General features: G+C 40.9%; 1 protein-coding gene across 2 annotated transcripts in view; it reads left to right on the top strand.

Annotated features, from left to right (window-relative positions):
* Clvs1 (clavesin 1) overlaps window positions 1–17,563 on the top strand; it is a 238,555-nt gene that overhangs the window by 48,136 nt on the left and 172,856 nt on the right. For both annotated transcript variants that reach the window (XM_042270869.2, XM_006993207.4), the window contains one exon: window positions 7,693–8,317. In XM_042270869.2, the coding sequence (XP_042126803.1) occupies window positions 7,863–8,317 (455 nt within the window). In that variant the 5' untranslated portion in view covers window positions 7,693–7,862. The remainder of the gene's footprint in view (window positions 1–7,692; window positions 8,318–17,563) is intronic.

The raw sequence follows: 17,563 nt of genomic DNA, 5'->3' as shown, positions 1-17,563 counted from the left end.
TGTCTAGCCCCTTTTTACATCGCCACACAGCAAGATAAAAACATAAAAGATGACAGAATGTTGTTCTAGAACTCAGGACTCAATCTTTGCCAAATATCCTCAATGTACCTGAGGCCTGGTCCATCTTCATTTCAGTCTGGCATCTATTTTGGGTAAGAAGTTCTCATTGTCTCCACATTGATGGAACTCATTTCAATTTACTTTTAACCTTTTTCCAGAGTGGGAGCAAATGGAAGCACATGACAGGGTGTTTGGTTGCTATTTTAAAAGGATCCAAGGGAGTCTGCACAATGAATATTTATGGGCAGGAGTAAGCCCTGGGTTAGGGCTGAGCTAAAGGTGATGGAATGCTGAAGGTGAGCCAGGCCTCAATTCTGACCATGCTACACTTCCTGATGATTAAAGGTCTGCCCTTTGTCCTTCCAGACATGTCTGTCCACCCCGGTACAGACAGTTCCCATCTGTAAATTGGCTATTGTTCGATGAAAGTCAGTGCATGCAGCAGCCGTTGTTACTCACAGGGCTTCGGTCCTCTTGTCTTTATGGAGGAAGAAGTCCTGCAAGGCACAGCAACCCTCTGAAACCCAACAAGTGCAAAGACTCTCCCACAGAATGACACATTCTGAATGTGTCATTAACAACCTCGAGACTGAAGTGTGGGCTCCCCGAGCAGTAAGGGAACATGTTAGCATTCAGGAAACAGCTCAGACAGAGTGGCCCAGAGGAAGAAACACTAGTCAGTGTGATTGTAAACGTTGGTCTAGACCTTCCAGTAACATCTAATTTCATGTCATTTGGTACAAAAATTCCTTTTGAACTGAGTGTGGTAAAATATGCCTACAATAACAACACTCAAGAGGCTGAGGCAGGAGAATTATGAACCAGAGGCCAGTCTGAAATATGTAGAAAGACATCCTTTAAAAAAAACCAACAAAACAATAATAAATAATTAAAAGATAAAACAAACAAATTAAAATTCTCTTTATCATTCCTAGGTGAATATATATATAGTTTATATGTGTAGAATAAAGTTTGAGAGAACATATATTTAAAATTTGTAAAAATTTTTATTTGTGCTAGTGGATGATGTACTTAATTAGACTTTTATAAGTAGGTTTTATCATGAAGATTCATATTTCATCCTTTTGTAAAAGAAAAGTGCTCACAAAATAAACATGAGTTTTCATCTTATATTAATGTTGATAAGAAATTCACACAAAAGTCACACTAACCTGAAGTTTTATTTATGAGTGATTTATGTTCATATATTTCAAGTAATATTAAGTCCTTGTAGGGTTTAGTTCTTGTAATTGTTGAGACAGGATCTAATTTTATATCCCACACTGGCCTCAAATTCACAATCCTCCTGCCTTATCCTCCTGAATCTTGTGATTACAAGGTTAGCCACTATGCCTAGTGAGGTTTTGTAGACATTATTTTTTCTGATCATGACAACAATATTCCCTCTCTTCTCCAAATTTGGTGCCTGATATGAATGCATGAGTTAGGATGCTGCTAATAAGAGTGTGTTGTTAAAGATGGCACCTCTTCAGAGACAAGGAATAGCCATGGACAAAGCGTGGAGAGGAAATCTGGGGTGTGAAGGCTTGTCCTTTTTTTTTTTTTACCATTTTTAGTCTAAGCTTTCAATCTCCCTTTTCACCTAATAACTAATAACTTAACTTTAAAGGTCGGCTAGAAATTAGGTGATATAATTAAAGCCCTTGGTACATAACAGGCACTCACAGATATTTGTTTCTTTCCCAATGCCACTACTAGCTCAGTATTGGACTTTAAGCCAGCTCTGCAGTAGTCTGCATCTCAATATCTTTTATTTATCTGGAGACAACATAATTAGGATATTAGCAAGAATATTACAGCTAATGGAAGAGCTCTTTTCATTCCATAAGCACCTTCACTTGTCTTATTCCACATGATTATATCTTAGCATTTCCCAGGAAATTATCTTTCTTCTACACATTGAAGGACCATTGTAACAAAGCACAAGATAATTGGATGTAAAACACTTTGAAATGTCATATATTTTTAGAGAGGACATTGCTACAATTGGTCTGAATCCTCCCTGCTCCCTCCCCCCAGGTAGAAATGTGGTTTTTTGAAGATGATAATGAAATAGATGAGAGTAATAGGTGATAAAAGAGGTGACATAGGTTACACTTGAAAAACTCTGCTTCCTTAAAGGACTTTTTGTTACTCTTCACAAAGATAAAAAAAGATACACATTTATAAGTACACTTCCTTAAGATTGAATGTGTGGAGGTAAATATATACTGTAGATTTACTTTTTGTCTTAACTTGAGTTAAATGAGTATTTGGAATCTGTAGATGTCAAGAATTTAAACAACAAGCAGGAGAGACTCAAATTTCTAGTTTATTTAAAAAATTTATTTAAATTATTTAAAAAATGGATTTTAAGTGCAGGCCTTCTCCAACTTGGCCTCCCAAGAGATGCTCCTGTTTTAGAATACAAAGCCATGAGTGATTCTCCAGCACTGAGAAGAGCTGCTTTCTGCACCTGCCTAAAGCTCCCTCTCTGGTTGGTGAGCAGACTTTACTGCTGATGCCATGACTGGCACTCTGTGAGGCATGGCAAAGGAAAATATTAAAAAGAAGAGCAAAATATGTGACAGCTGGCAAAGCCACTGCATCTTAAGCAGCCCAGCCATCCCCCAGTGACAAAAAGAGGAGGGAGCTAGTGGGCACCTATTTGTAAGGTGCAGCACTAAGCTGTCTAAGAAAGCCTGGCAACCCAGAGGCAGATTCTGTCTCATAGAAGGGTTAGTATGGAAGAGCAGGAAGGGGAGGAGAGTGAGAGTCTGGAGCTGTGAAAGGAATGTCATATGGATGTTAAGTAGCAAATACTTGGACTACTGCTACACAGCAGAGGCAAACCAGCAAGTGAATGACGACCATCATCCAGAGAGATTATTTGGACTATCATTCAATGTCTGCCTCTTGGCAAGGCATTTAATTTCTTTGCATCTCAGTTTTTACTTATTTGATATAGTTGTTCTAAAAAGTATTGTAGTATGTGAAAAGATTATTCAAGTGTCTGGGACATAATAAACACAGTGATAATAATTAATGAATCATAGCTATTATCATTATTATAAATACCATCAGGAAAAGAAACCACTTTTATGAGTACAACATCAAGTCCAATGTAACCTATTTATAATTCAGAAAAGTCAAGTGAGAACTAAAGAGCTGTGGTTGATTGAAAATGCTGCATTGTGATAAACATTCTCCATACAGCTTTTCTTTTACCTTAACTAGCATTGATCAGTGTTATTTAAATAGCAGGCTGTTCAGGCTTCTGGTATGAGGGATTTACCTTTAATTATATATATATATATATATATATATATATATATATATATATATATATATATATATATATGTGTGTGTGTGTGTGTGTGTGTGTGTGTGTGTGTGTGTGTGTGTATACATATATATAATATATATAATCATCTTAAGCATGCAATCCAGTGACCCTGGCTGGACTATTCTCAGCAGAAGCTTCTATTGCATGCTGAGCACAGAATAAAGATGTAGATTAGAGCAAATTTATTTCAGATATTATAGTTTGGAGGCATAGCTATGTATGGAGGCAGGGCATGAAAAATGCAACTTCAATTCTTCCCTTGAACCCATAGTAATTTATCTGGGAAACATTGTTGAGTTCCCTGAACTGTGAGGTAAGTAACTTGCTCCAAAGCAGCTTTAAATCTTCTTCAGGGAGCAAGCTGTTGCTATGCTTTGTGCTCTTAGCATTGTGCTCCTTGGCTTGGAACTGTGAGCATTACCCATAATGCTTCAGTGAGACCAGGATCTGAAATATAATGTGCCTAGGGGAAATTCTCTGGGGGTGGGGGAATTCTTTGTAGATAAGGGAGAGAATTAAAAGTTAGTTGCAAGGCTTTATTTAAGGAAAGTTGCCCTCTCCAGACAGGGGGAAGCAATGACGTGTAAAAAGTGTTTTGACTGCTGTTTTTATTGATGCTTTGTATAACTGGTAGCATCTGCTGCATTATGTGCCCCATCCTAGGCACTGAGAAAACGTCAGTCGTCACAATGAACATCTTTGCCCACAGAGCTGGCCCTCTTTATGCTGCATATACTGAGGAATCCCGAATAAATAATAGACACCCCCTTTTATAGGAGATTCTGAATAAAAGGGGGAAGTGAGGATGATAATAAAGCATGGTGTAGTTAAGTGTGTATGGATCATTTGATTTCTGATTTCTGAGCTTGGGGAGGGTTTCCTGGGGAAAGGGACTTTCAGATTGAGTTCTGGAGAATGATGAAGAGTTGGAAGCTAACAATGAATGTTAATCACAGTGTGATGTGAGAATATTTCGGTTGTAACACTTAGAATAATGGAAATACAGAGAATTCATAGGTTGGCAGCAAAGACTGTGGTAGAAAGCCTGCTTCCCATCTAATCACTGGAGTGGTGATGGTCTTAATTATGCAATCATGGAGCTGGAAAGATGGGCAGAACAAGAGTTGACCCTTAGGCTTCCAGTATGCATGGGAAGTGATGTCACTCACTGAGGGACGGAGCTGGAGGATCCAGTTCAGGATGGGGAGCTATTAGTTCAGTTTTGAACATGTGTTTACAGTATTGAAGGACATCTGCAGAGAGCTGCTCAGTGGACAACTGAATGAGGAGACTGGAGAGCAGAAGGAAGCTAGGGACTGAAGCTATCTGCATGCAGGTGGACAGATCATGGGGCAGGATCCTGAAAATTCTGGCATTGGCTTTCACAGAGGGAGAAGAATGAGCAAAGAAGGGGCAGGGATGGCCAGGGCATATGGACAGAGAATGGAAGGAGGGAAGGAGAAGTGCTCTAAGGATGGAACAGTCAATGTCAAATACGGGTAGATGTCACCTACACTAGAAACTGAAAACTATCTTTTGGATGCAGTAGCATTGAATGCCATTCAATATTAGACGACCATCTGCATGGATTGCTCTGTACTCTTCCAGTTTATGTTTGTTCCATCATCATCATCATCATCATCATCATCATCATCATCATCATCATCATTGTCTGTCTTTGCTAGGGTTGCTATTGCTATGATGAAACACCATGGCCAAAAGCAACTTGGGGAAGAAAGGGTTTATTTGACTCACCTATCCTGACTCAAGGTTCACTGAGGGAAACCAAGGCAGAAACTCAAAGAAAGCAGGAACCTGGAGGCAGGAGCTGATGCAGAGGCCATTAAAGAGTGCTGTTCGCTGACTTGCTCCTCATAGTTTGCTCAGCCTGCTTTCTTATAACACTCAGGACCACCAGCCCAGGGGTGGCACTCCCACAATGGGCTTGGCCCTTCTGTATCAATTACTAGTTAAGAAAATTCTGTACAGGCTTGCTTATAGCTTGATCTTATGGAAGGAATTTCTCAATTGAGGTTCCCCTCTCAGATGACTCTAGATAGTGTCAAGTTGACATAAAGTAGCCAACACAGTGTCATTCGTGTCTACATTTTGATAACAATTGTACCTCCATCTTTGGATGGTTGGTGAGAACGTGTTCCACAGTGTCTAAGGATGTGGTGAGTGTAGGGGTAAATTAGAGAAAGGAAGCACACAGTGAGGCAGCTTTGTGAAGGCTTGTGGTCAGCTATAGGAGAAGGAATTTTAATACTGGGTGAATATTAAACTAGCTAGAGTTTCAAGTTTCCATCAATCCTAGAATAGTTCATAGCATTATTTTTAGTGGATCTTTAAAATTAGTGAAAAATAAAACTCTGTTTCTTATCCACACATTATAGATCTAGATGTTATTTTACAGATCAAATGTATTTAAACATGTTATTTTTATATTATTACATTAAAAATGAATATCAGTTAACTGGAAGTGTTCTTCATCTCCCCCACCATGAAGCAGACAGGTGTAGATGTATAATCAATCAGGCCACTTATTTTGTCTTTTGAATGATCTTGTGTGATGAGACATTATCAATAATGATTAGATGGGAAGTGAATATTCTCTCTTACTATAAATACTGTTTACCTAAGAAACAATGCATGCATGTGTATATATATATATATATACATATTGTACTATATATAGTATATGTACACACACACACACACACACACACACACACACATATATATATATATATATATATATCCATGATTCCTTATTGATTCTTTTGGAATTTCATATCATGCAACCCAATTCCTCTCACCTCTCAGTCCCTCCATATCCACCTCTCACTCCTGCAATGTCCCTCCCAAAAGAAACCCCCTCCCTACCAAATTAATTAAAAACAAACCAAACAAAAATCCGCCTCAATCCTCCATCTTTATCTCCTCTCCAACACCTCTTCATCTCTTCTAGTGGCACTGGGAGCTGCAGTGTGTCACACAGTCCACCCTTTTGTCCCATCAGCCCCAGTGCAAATGTTCATTGCAATGAGTCACTGGTCTGGTACAAGGCTTCTGGCCTCTGGCACACCATCATCACTGGATCCTCACCAAAACTCCTCTTGGATATTCTGTGCCCCGAGTCACGGGGATCCTGTAGCTACTGTTCTGCAGGACCAGTCCCTTCACGTGCTCCAGCAGGTCACAGATGTGGCAGATGTTAGGGTGGGCCAACCCGAGGCTCAGAATGTAGGTCTGGGTGGTAGCTGAGCTGGTCAGGCCAGCTCATTGGGGCCGCCCCCTCAGGTAAGCAGAGCCAGCTGTCCTAGGTCCATACAAAGCATGATTTTAAGTACATACATACCTGTCTTTCTGTTTTGAGAATTTGAAGGATAACTCAGACAGATACCTGTGGGAGGTTAAGCATGAATACACAAAACAAAAAGTAGATGCAAATAATACAGCAGATTTTCTTTCCTCTTTTTGTTGCCATTTATATGGAGAAATAAGACAATAATCCTATGTAAAACAGTATCTCAGGACAAATGATAAGTTACAGAAAATGGACAGATTTCAGAGCCCAGATGGATGAGGTACAGAGCATTGCATGCCTGTGGTTTCTTTGCAGGAGTGGAAGAAGTCAGAATAACAAATCCCAATGAGCCTGTAAACCCTTCTCATTGCTCAGGATGTCCTTGTTGAAGGTCAGTCTTCCAGCCCTGAACCTGTCTGCCACAACCCACCCCATTGTGACAATACTTTTACCATTAATTAGGCACCTTGAGGTCAGGTTAGGCTGACCTTTAGTAGTCTCTTAGTATTGTTAAGCTGTGGATGGCTGCCTTTAAAAGATGTGAGGGGCAGATATCTGTCTGAGATACTTCTGTTTAAGAAGTGAGGCTAACAGGAAACAATGAATTGTACAGCAGCCATAATGTCTGTCAACAGTCCCATAAAGCATACTTTAGCAACAACTACCACAACAAAATCTTTCATTAATAAAACGGTACTCTATTGCTAATTTGACCACAGGGCATTATCTTAAGGAGTCACTCACTGTAACTAAAACTTTTGTGAATGTATTTCAAATATTTGCATATTAAATATTTAAGTTGTTGATAATAAGCCAAATGTCCTACCTAAAGGATTATATGCAGCTTAGTTACAGGATATGGACTTGTCAGACTCATATTTTAATGTACTATTTTCTATCTAGGCTCCAATTCATTTGTCCATATTTTCTCTGCATCATCTCTCTCTTGTTTCTCTTGTGTGCATTTGTTTTTCAGTAAGCAATGGCCTCGATTTTCCTTCTCTTTTGGATGGCCACCACCACATAGGGCCTGAATGTCCGGTTGTTTTCCGAGGACAGAAAGAAGACTCTGTATTTGTCTGTTTTGGGGGCAGCCTTGTAGGAGAACCATCGAATGGGCCAAGGATTCAGCGCGCTTTCATGTGAATGGGACCAGTTTCTGTTCTTCCCAAACCTCAGAGCTTAAGCACTTGGGAAGAAGATTTGGCCAAGATGACACACTTGCAGGCTGGGCTCAGTCCAGACACGATAGAGAAAGCCCGCCTAGAACTGAATGAAAACCCGGACGTTTTACATCAGGACATTCAACAGGTCAGAGACATGATCATCACCAGGCCAGACATTGGGTTTTTACGTACAGATGATGCCTTCATCCTGCGTTTTCTCCGAGCCAGGAAGTTTCACCAAGCCGATGCCTTCAGACTCCTGGCCCAGTACTTTCAGTACCGCCAGCTAAACCTGGACATGTTCAAAAACTTCAAGGCAGATGATCCCGGCATTAAGAGGGCTTTGATTGATGGGTTCCCTGGAGTGCTGGAAAACCGTGACCACTACGGCAGGAAGATTCTCCTGCTGTTTGCTGCCAACTGGGATCAGAGTAGGTAAATGTAGATAGTGTCTTTACTTGGCTTTGTTTTGACATAGCATCATCACTGCATGCTGGGGTGTATGGCTCTGCAGGTCAAAGGAGGCTTTAAGACCCAGGTGTAATGCCACCCAAAGGCAAGTCCACAAGGGAATCACAGCCTCTGAGTTGTACTGGACCCTAGAAGTGAGTGTTCCATTCACCAAACTAAGGCATTTATTTTAATAAACACAAAGCTGATATATTCTAGAAGATCCATATATTCTTTTTAGTGTATCAACAGTACAAAAAAATGGATTCACTGGATTGGTTGCCACACATAAAATAATTTTGTGGGTGCTCTCTGTGACTTTAATATCCTTCTCTTCTGGGTGCCAGATTTTCCACTAAATGGACTTCCTTTCTAACTGTCCTTTTTAGAGCCACAACTCTACATGCCACAGGCTGAGTATACCATCCTCCCCTGTATACATACTCATCCCTCTACCCAGTTCCTCATGCCAAAATGTGGACTCATCTTTGGCTTTTATCCTAACATTGTATTTCTCCCTAAATTCCACCTACACCCCAATTTTTTCTTTCAAAATCATTCCCAGTATCTTCATTTCGCTGTGTTTATTGCTATTGCCTAAGTCCAGGTTCACATTATTCTATGAAAACAATTATAGAAATGTAAGGTCTCTGCTCAGTAGTTGCTCCTTCTTGGTGCCTACCACATGTTCTACCAGGTATTTGTATGATCTCATTTAACCCATCCAAGACCTGGGAATGATAAATGCTATTGCCATTTCCCATACTTCACATTTGATGGCATACAAATGGGAAAAGTTAAGGACCTGGATTTCATGTCACACAGCTAGTGAAACCAAAGTGGAAGTTAAGTCCTGGCCATGTGACTTGAGTTTATGAGACCAGGGAGGATGATGACTTTCACATGTTTATGTCTTAGCCAGGTAGCACAATAAACAATGTCGAATGGGGAAAAAGTGAAGGAACTGATCTCTCAAGAGTCAGCTGTGGGTGGACCTTTCACAACAACATCATGGATGAATATTTTATGTTCATGGGAAGACACAGGCTTAACTGAAAAATACATCAAAAACCTTTCCAGTGCTATTTAGAGGATTTTCTAGTCCACCTTTCCCAGGCCTTATGCCACTACTTTTTCTAAGAATAACAGTAGTGCAGGAGGTCTTCACAATCATTGACAATTTCCTGGTTGATAAATCGAGGCAATACCACCTGACTCTGGTACACAAATGTTTCCACAAAATCAGTCTAGACTTTAGTCAGTTTTGCAGCTGCAACAGCAATAGTGATGTGGAATGGATATCATGTTTGTCAAGTTCATGTTGCATTTAATAGTGAGCCTTGATTTGCATTGTCCACTGGTGAGAAAGAGCTGGATTTTTACATTCATTCATTGGCATCATTCAGTCAACAAACACATAGAGGTGTGACTTTGAGGCACTTAAAACAATGGTGAGAACATGTGGTCTTCATCAGTGAAGACCCAGGTACAGTTCATGGTCCATAAATGGTGCAGCATATAAACAGCTAGCCCCTGTTCACTACTGGATAATTCCTCCTGAGGCACATGAGCCATAGACACAGCATCTAAACTGAAAGGAGCAGTCCTACTCCCAGGAATGGCACATTCACATTCTGGATTTGGAAACCGGAAGGTTTTGATGATTTTGGAGAATAATCATGCTGACATCGTTGTGCTAAACTGTCAGTTTTCTGGGGCTTCTATCTACTAGGACAGACTGTGCACTGAGCACCACTGAGCTGTGATGTTCACATAAAGAAATGAACCACAGTAAAATACTTTATTCCACTTAAGATTTGGCCTGTATATATCCCCAAATACATTGTGAAGAAATAAGAGGTAACAAATCTCTGAGGAAATAATGAAAATGTTTATGATTATTATAACCTTGGACAAGTTACTTCCTTCTCTGTTCCTTGGTTTCCTCATGTGTAAAATAAGCTTCTAGCTCTAATGACTCAGGAATGAGATACCCATTCAGCCTCATACGATGGATGAGAAGGGATTCTCAAAATCACTTTATAGGCTCCACATTCGCTTAACTTTTAAAAAATAACCTCTCTTCTCCCCTTTCCCATAGTCCCATGCCCTAATTATCTTTTAACTATACAATTTTATCCAAACCATTTTGCTTTTTACAAAATGATATTGGTGAGTCTATTCACTTGGCATTAAATTAGATACAAACAAACCAATTTGAATGTGGATATGACCATATCATTTAGTAGTTATGTGACCCTAGACAAGCAGCCCCTTGGAGACTGGTTGCTCTTCTGGAAGGCAGGGAAAGAGAAATGTCTTTATGTGGAGTGGGACAGAGCAATGCCATGCTGAAGTTCATTGTTTGGCACACAATAGACACTGGCTTCTGGTATTATCACTAATATTTTTAAAATCTGACTTCAAAAGTAATGGAAGACAGATGGCAAATAGGTTAGAACTGGATTCAGGAGGGCAACATTTCAAAACCAGAGTGGGATTATGCATGCTACTCACCCACTCACTTGTCTAAAGCACCTGCTTGCTTTCCCCAGATACTTGTCACACAGATGAGGTCCAAAAGGCCAGGGAAATTTCACAGCTTTGCAAAGTGATTGCTTCTCTCTGGGGGCTTAGATGATCAGGTAGTGATTTGAATGTCTCATGTGAAAGGTTTACTGAGATTAAGGTGATTATTAATATTTATTTAAATGATGTAAATATCATCCACCTTGACCTGATACATGTATAAAAGTGACTGGCTCAGAGCAGGTCATGACAGCCATTGAACTACCAGAATTCAAACTGGTCTTGCTCAGAGGCAGAGGCTCCACCAGCAGAAGTCTGTCGGACTTCTATGCTTTCCGGCTGCCAGGCTGGGCTGAATGAGTTCCATACATGAGTACCATGCACTCATTCATAAGGTGAACGTAGCCGGCCCTTCTAGAGCTAGCAGCACTGTTATTTCAGTGTACTAGCTGGATGTGCAGTGGGGACACAAGGAGTTACTTAAGTACTTAATGGATCTTACTCAATGGTTCAATGATCTTTCTCACCTAATCTCATACCAGCATTGGCAAGAATTCACACTTTGAACTTGTAACATCTCTAAAGAAAATTTATTTCTCGCTTTTTTTTTTCTGAGCTGCAAATTTGGATCTATGCCTTTGCTATCAGGACCCTGGTGCTGCAGAAAGAAAGACAAGCAGGGAGGCACACGTGTATTTATCCCTGGGTTTTACTTGGTCAGAAACAAAAGTTAAACTTGGGTCCCATTGATTTACTTTTTAGAGTATCAATTTCTCAAGTGGAAACTAGGTAAGACATCAGGCCTCCTAGACTGCTAAGAGCTGTTAGGGAGACAGAACATCACTAACTTGATGATGGCAAAGAAAGAAGTCTGGAAGGAGATGGTGCTATCTTCTTCAGAGAGCAACTTGACTCACCCATGGGAAAGCTGAGGCTCATGGCTTTCATTCCAAGTTAATTCCAAAGACATCTGGAGTCAATTGCTCGGTCTTGGCATTGTGAGAAGTTTCAAATACCATTGGAGCTTCTGCAAGGCCGTGTGTGTGTGTGTGTGTGTGTGTGTGTGTGTGTGTGAGAGAGAGAGAGAGAGAGAGAGAGAGAGAGAGAGAGAGAGAGAGAGAGAGAGAGAGAGAGAGAGGAGGAGAGGAGAGGAGAGGAGAGGAGAGGAGAGGAGAGGAGAGGAGAGGAGAGGAGAGGAGAGGAGAGTTGTTAATGTGCAGGATCATGTGGATTGCTGAAATGATTAGTATTCCCTTTCTCAGGCATTGTATAAGTAAAAAGAACTGTGTATTTCCAAAGCCATCAAAAGAGCTTGATAAAGACTTTGTAGAAACATCTCCTGCCCAGGTTGTAGCAGTCAGCTTTCGTGTAACAAGACGTCTGAGGTAATCCATTTATAAAGAAAGGTTTGGGTTCAGAATTTCTGAGGATTCAGTCTATACCTGGCCTGATGGCAAAGAGGAAAGCTGCTTACTTCATGGCAATTGGGAAGCAGAAAGAGAGCAAACAGGGATTTGGGGACAAAATATGCCTTTCAATGTCGTACACCCACTGGCTCTCTTCCTCCACTAGGCCCTGCTTCTCTGTGCTGCCACTACCCACTAGCCTATTAAGTGTGTATCTATAAATGAGTCCATCAGTTCACAAACTTTCCTCATCTGTTTCCCAGGAGCCTCATATCTTAATACTGATGCATTATGGACCAAGCCTTCAGTGCATGAACTTTAGGGGGATATTTGAAATCTAAACCATAACAAATATCAATAATTATGCCCTTTCAGGTATTTCTTATATCAAGTCTTTCCTTTCCATATCATTACTTGATACTTGTGTGGGACCAGTTTGAGAATTTTCCATGGATGTTGAAATCCACAGATGCTCAAGTCTCTTTCATAAAATGGCATACTCTTTTCATGCAGCATACATACACATCCTCCTAAACACTTTAAGTCATCTCCACATTGCTTACAATAATACACTATAGGTTATCTTATTAATTAATGCACTACACTATAAAATAATTGCTAGAAGTTGGTATGTGTTCAGTACTGATACAATTTCCCCCTGCAAATATTTTCTATCTCTGGTTAATTGGGTCTGCAGATGCAGAACCCACAGGCACAGAAGGACAATGCCACAGTATTTCTGAAAATTTATATAGCCTCATAAAGATCTGTGATACATGCACAGGCATTCCAATACAGAAGGGAGTCTTCCCCAGACTGAAAGTGAAGACTATGTCCTCCTAGAAAGTTCTATACTTAATTTCATTCCTTTCCAAACTTAGGGTTTCAACTCATTGACAACAAAAATCTCAATCACTGCTGTTTTGCTGAGTGACAAAGTAGCCTGGGACCCAAATTCAAAGTTTTCATCACACTGCTTAACTCTCTGTCAGATGAGGGACACAAGGTGACTCACGGAGGACAATGAAGACATTCTCGGAGCATCGCCATGGAGTACAGTCAGGGACGACTGTGCAGTATAGGATGGTGCACAGGGACTTGAAATGACTCAGATGGCAAGAGTGAATGACCTGTTCAGTCCCCATTTGTGAGTGGGAAGAAAGAAAAAATTGGGAAGCTCACAAGTTCAGTCTGAGTAAATAGGATATTTGATAAAGTAAATATTGATATTTGATTGTGTGTGTGTGTGTGTGTGTGTGTGTGTGTGTGTGTGTGTGTGCGTGTTTTCAGCATTGGGGTCTTACTGAATTACTCTCCAGGCTCTCTCACAAAGCCTGGAGCTTATTCATTCAATTAGGTTGGTTTTCCAATGAGCTCCAAGGATCTGCCTGTCTCCTACTCTCCAGTGCTGGGATTATGAATTTGTGTTACTATGCCTGGCTTTTATCTGAGTTTTAGGTATCTGAACCCAGGTTCTTATGCTCACACAGCATGCACTTAACTGACTGAACATCTACCTACCCCTTTAGTCTTGGTATTCTTCAGTGTTATAAATAAGAACACACTCCTCTTGCATTCTATAACAAGCAGTATAACTGAGTCTGGCCTTCTGTGCCTCCAGAAGGTTCCAATGTATTGTCCCTGCCCTAGCTCACATTCCAGAATGATATCTCCAGCAGTACCCCAGTCATCCCCTCCAGGCATGGCATGATAGGAAGATGAATGTTACAAGAATATGACCTTTCGTTCAGGCGTCTCAAGGTGAGGACAGCTTATTTCCACGTACTTTAGGAAGCCACTTGGATCTGTCTGTGTTTAGAGATGGTTGCCTTCCATCTCTTTAGTATAGTTTCTTTAAAGGTGTTCAATTGTCCCTTGTCCCCTGACACACTGCAGGAATTTATCTGGTGGATTTTCTAGTAGATTTTCTATTTTACAGTAGCTCCCTCAAACCTCACTGGTCATTGCTGACCTTCAATGACTCTCCAGAGCTGATGCACCCAAAGCACCAAGTTCAGAGGGTGCAAGGTGGCTGAAGTGGTCATAGGGGATGAGTTTTAAGTCAGTTCTTTCTTCTGATTGAAATCCTGAGAGCATGTGTTGAATGTACCTCTTAAAACTGTAAATAAGCTAGCTGATTTAAGCTCTCCTTTAGCTATTGCAGGAACATCCAAGAGCCTTTACATGTGTCATGGGTTCTGTGCCTCATTCAGTTTGATTTTCCAGGGTGATAAAAAGTTGTGGCATGAAAAGGGTCCAAATCTTCACTTATCCATGCTGAATACCTGTGAAGAAAGAAAAAAAAGGAGGTGGGGCCAAGAAAGCTGTTAGACATCTCACTGGGGCCAGGTGAACCCTGTTCTCCAAATCCCAAAGGCTGTTCAAAGGGACATCTGTAGCAGGAATCTTAAAAGTTCTTATTAAAAAAATCAAACCTGAGGCGAGTTATTGGGGTCCATGCTGGTAGATCAGAGAGACAGACCAAGCCACAGCTATCTCACCTCACCGGATCCTCAGCTGGTCTTGTCTCCTCAGACTGGAGGCTTCTGAGTCCTCATCCCAATGGCTCTCAGCTGAACTGCTGCTTCAAAGCCTGAATGCTTAACCAGCTAAATGCTTAACCAGCCAAAATCTTAACCAGCCAAATGCCCCTAGTTTCTGGTCCTCACGCCTTATATATCTTTCTACTTTCTACCACCACACCCTGGGATTAAAGGCTGGCTTTCTGGGATTAAAGGCGTGTCACCATGCTTGGCTATTTCCAATGTGGCCTTGAACTCACAGAAATCCAAAGGGATTTCTATCTCTGGAATGCCAGGATTAAAGGTGTGTGCTATCACCGCCTACCTAGTGGCTTTTCTGTTCTCTGACCCCAGATAAGTTTATTAAGGTACACAATATTTTGGGGAAAACAATACCACCACAGACATTCAGCAAAATGTTTAGCCCCCTGTTCTTTATACAATAATACCACTGGAATCCCTATGGCAGTGATCAGTTTTCCAACTGTTGGGAGTTTGAAGATAAGCTGGAGAGTGAGTGCAATCAAAACACAAAACTAAGCAACTCTGCATGATATTAAGTACTTATATGCTAAGAAGAAATGCTCTTAGGTAGGTACTAGTAAACACCATATTTAGCAGATAGTGAATTAAGGCTCAAAGAAGTTAGATCATCTATCTGAGGTCACACAGCTGCAAAGTGCTAAATAGGCAAGAATCTCAGTTGTAACTTCTATGGTACAATATCACACCACACAGCGCATCACTGGAACCTATATGCCCTCTTGGGGCTAAGTCAGACATTCAGGAATTCATGAGGAAGCACTGACAGTCATTTTTGGTCTCAAATGACATAGAAGACCCCATAGTCCACATGGCAAATCCTTCATATTCTATTCTAATCCCATAGGACCCTGTAAGACCACAGGTTTAAAATCCTTATGCAATATGCTAGTTTGATATTCTGTTGCTGTGATATACACCATGACCAAAAGCAACCTGGGAGGAACTGATTTCTTTACCCTCATGGTTATAGTTCATCACTGAAGAAAGCAAAGGCAGGGACTCCGGGCAGGAGCCTGAAGGCAGTAACCAAAGCGGAAAGTGCAGTGGAACATTGCTCACTGCCTTGCTCTCCCTGGCTTGCACAGCTATGTTTCTTATACAGCCCAGCCACACAGCCCTAGGGATGACTTCACCCATGGTGAACTGGGCCTTCTACACCAATTAGCAATTAGCAAAAATGCTTCCCAATCTGATCTGGACAATTCTTCAGTTGATAGTCCCTCTACTCAGGTATGTCAAGTTGACCACCAAATCTAGTCATCATATCCAATCTCTGCCAATATTACTTAACAAAGCCAACCATGACGACAACAACAACAAGAAAACTTTTACTTTCAAACTCCATTGTCCAGCAAAGGAAATTTGATATTGCTTGAAATTTGTTACAAAGAATGACCCCAATCTGAGCCAACACTAGGGGCCACGTTTACTTACCCATTCCTTTTTTAAGCATTAAGTAAGTACTTCTGTGTAGATTCTCAGCTGGCATCTCTGTGGCTTGCCAGTCTGTAGTCTCAGAAAGCCATGCACTTTGTGTTCAGTGTCCTTATTTTGGAACAACAGCATGTGCTCAGTAGAGCCATCAGGATGAGGCTACAGGATAAGGTATCAGGATAGGCCATCAGGTACAGGATGCGCCATCAGGATAAGGTACAGTAGGAAGGTTTCCCATATAGTGAGGCCTCTGGATTTTCTTTCACAGTTAAGAAAGTTTTCTTACTTTGACATAATTCAGAGCCTCAAGTGCCCAAAACAAAATTTTCCATTCAAATGAAAATTTTATAAAGGACAATAAAATCTGTTATGCAGTTCTAAAACGCTACTGATTAATGAAGGGATAGAACTAGAAGGGCTCATAACATGCCTTTACTACAGCTTCTTTAATGTAACTTGTAATGTGAGAGGACCAAACCATTCCTCATCTCTTTCAAATGCCTTCCTACACAAGTACTTGTTATCACACACAACCCATCACTTTCACTGTAACTAGAGGTCAAATGCTTTGCTGAATTTTGCTGACTGTCAACATCTCCTTGCCTTGTAGAAGCCGTATCTCAGGTAAGATAATGGATGGCAGAGCCATATGTCTGAATTTGGAGATAACACAGTAGTGCATGTCTGCCTAAGCACATGGCTAATTCCCAGAAACACATATGTGTCACATGGCAATCACTATTTCAGAGGTCAGTGGATTTGAACTTAAGGACTTGTAAGGATTCAGTGAACAAAGTTTGATTGACAGAGTGTCTGTCCCTGTCACTGCTCTTCCCAAATTGTCATCTTGTAAATAAAACACTCTTGGGTGTGGGCAGGAATTCAGGGCCATAATAATAATGTCTTCCTTCTCAAGGCAGGTTCTGGTTAAGGCAACCTGGGGTGAAGTTGGTGTCCATTCCTCCATTTGGAATGGTGCTGCAATCTGAACAATACTATCAACCCTGTCTTAGTTTGCTTTCAAGTGATGTGCTAAAACACCAAGACTAAAAGCAACTTGGGTAGGGGAGGGTTTATTTGTCTTGCACTTCCTAATCATAGTCCCTCATTAAAAGAGGCATGGGAAAGAACCTGGAAGAAGGAATGGAACCGAATCCCCAGAGAAACAGCTTGCTGGTTGCTCTCTATCGCTTGCTCAGCCTGTTTTATCATACACCCCAGGACTACCTGCCCAGGGATGACACTGTTCATAATGGGCTGGGAACCCCCACATGTATCATTAATCAAGAGAATGT

The sequence above is a fragment of the Peromyscus maniculatus genome, chromosome 2 (assembly GCF_049852395.1).
Source record: "Peromyscus maniculatus bairdii isolate BWxNUB_F1_BW_parent chromosome 2, HU_Pman_BW_mat_3.1, whole genome shotgun sequence".
NCBI lineage: Eukaryota > Metazoa > Chordata > Mammalia > Rodentia > Cricetidae > Peromyscus > Peromyscus maniculatus.
Note: the sequence above shows the minus strand (reverse complement) of the source record. Positions and strands in the feature narration are given on the sequence as shown.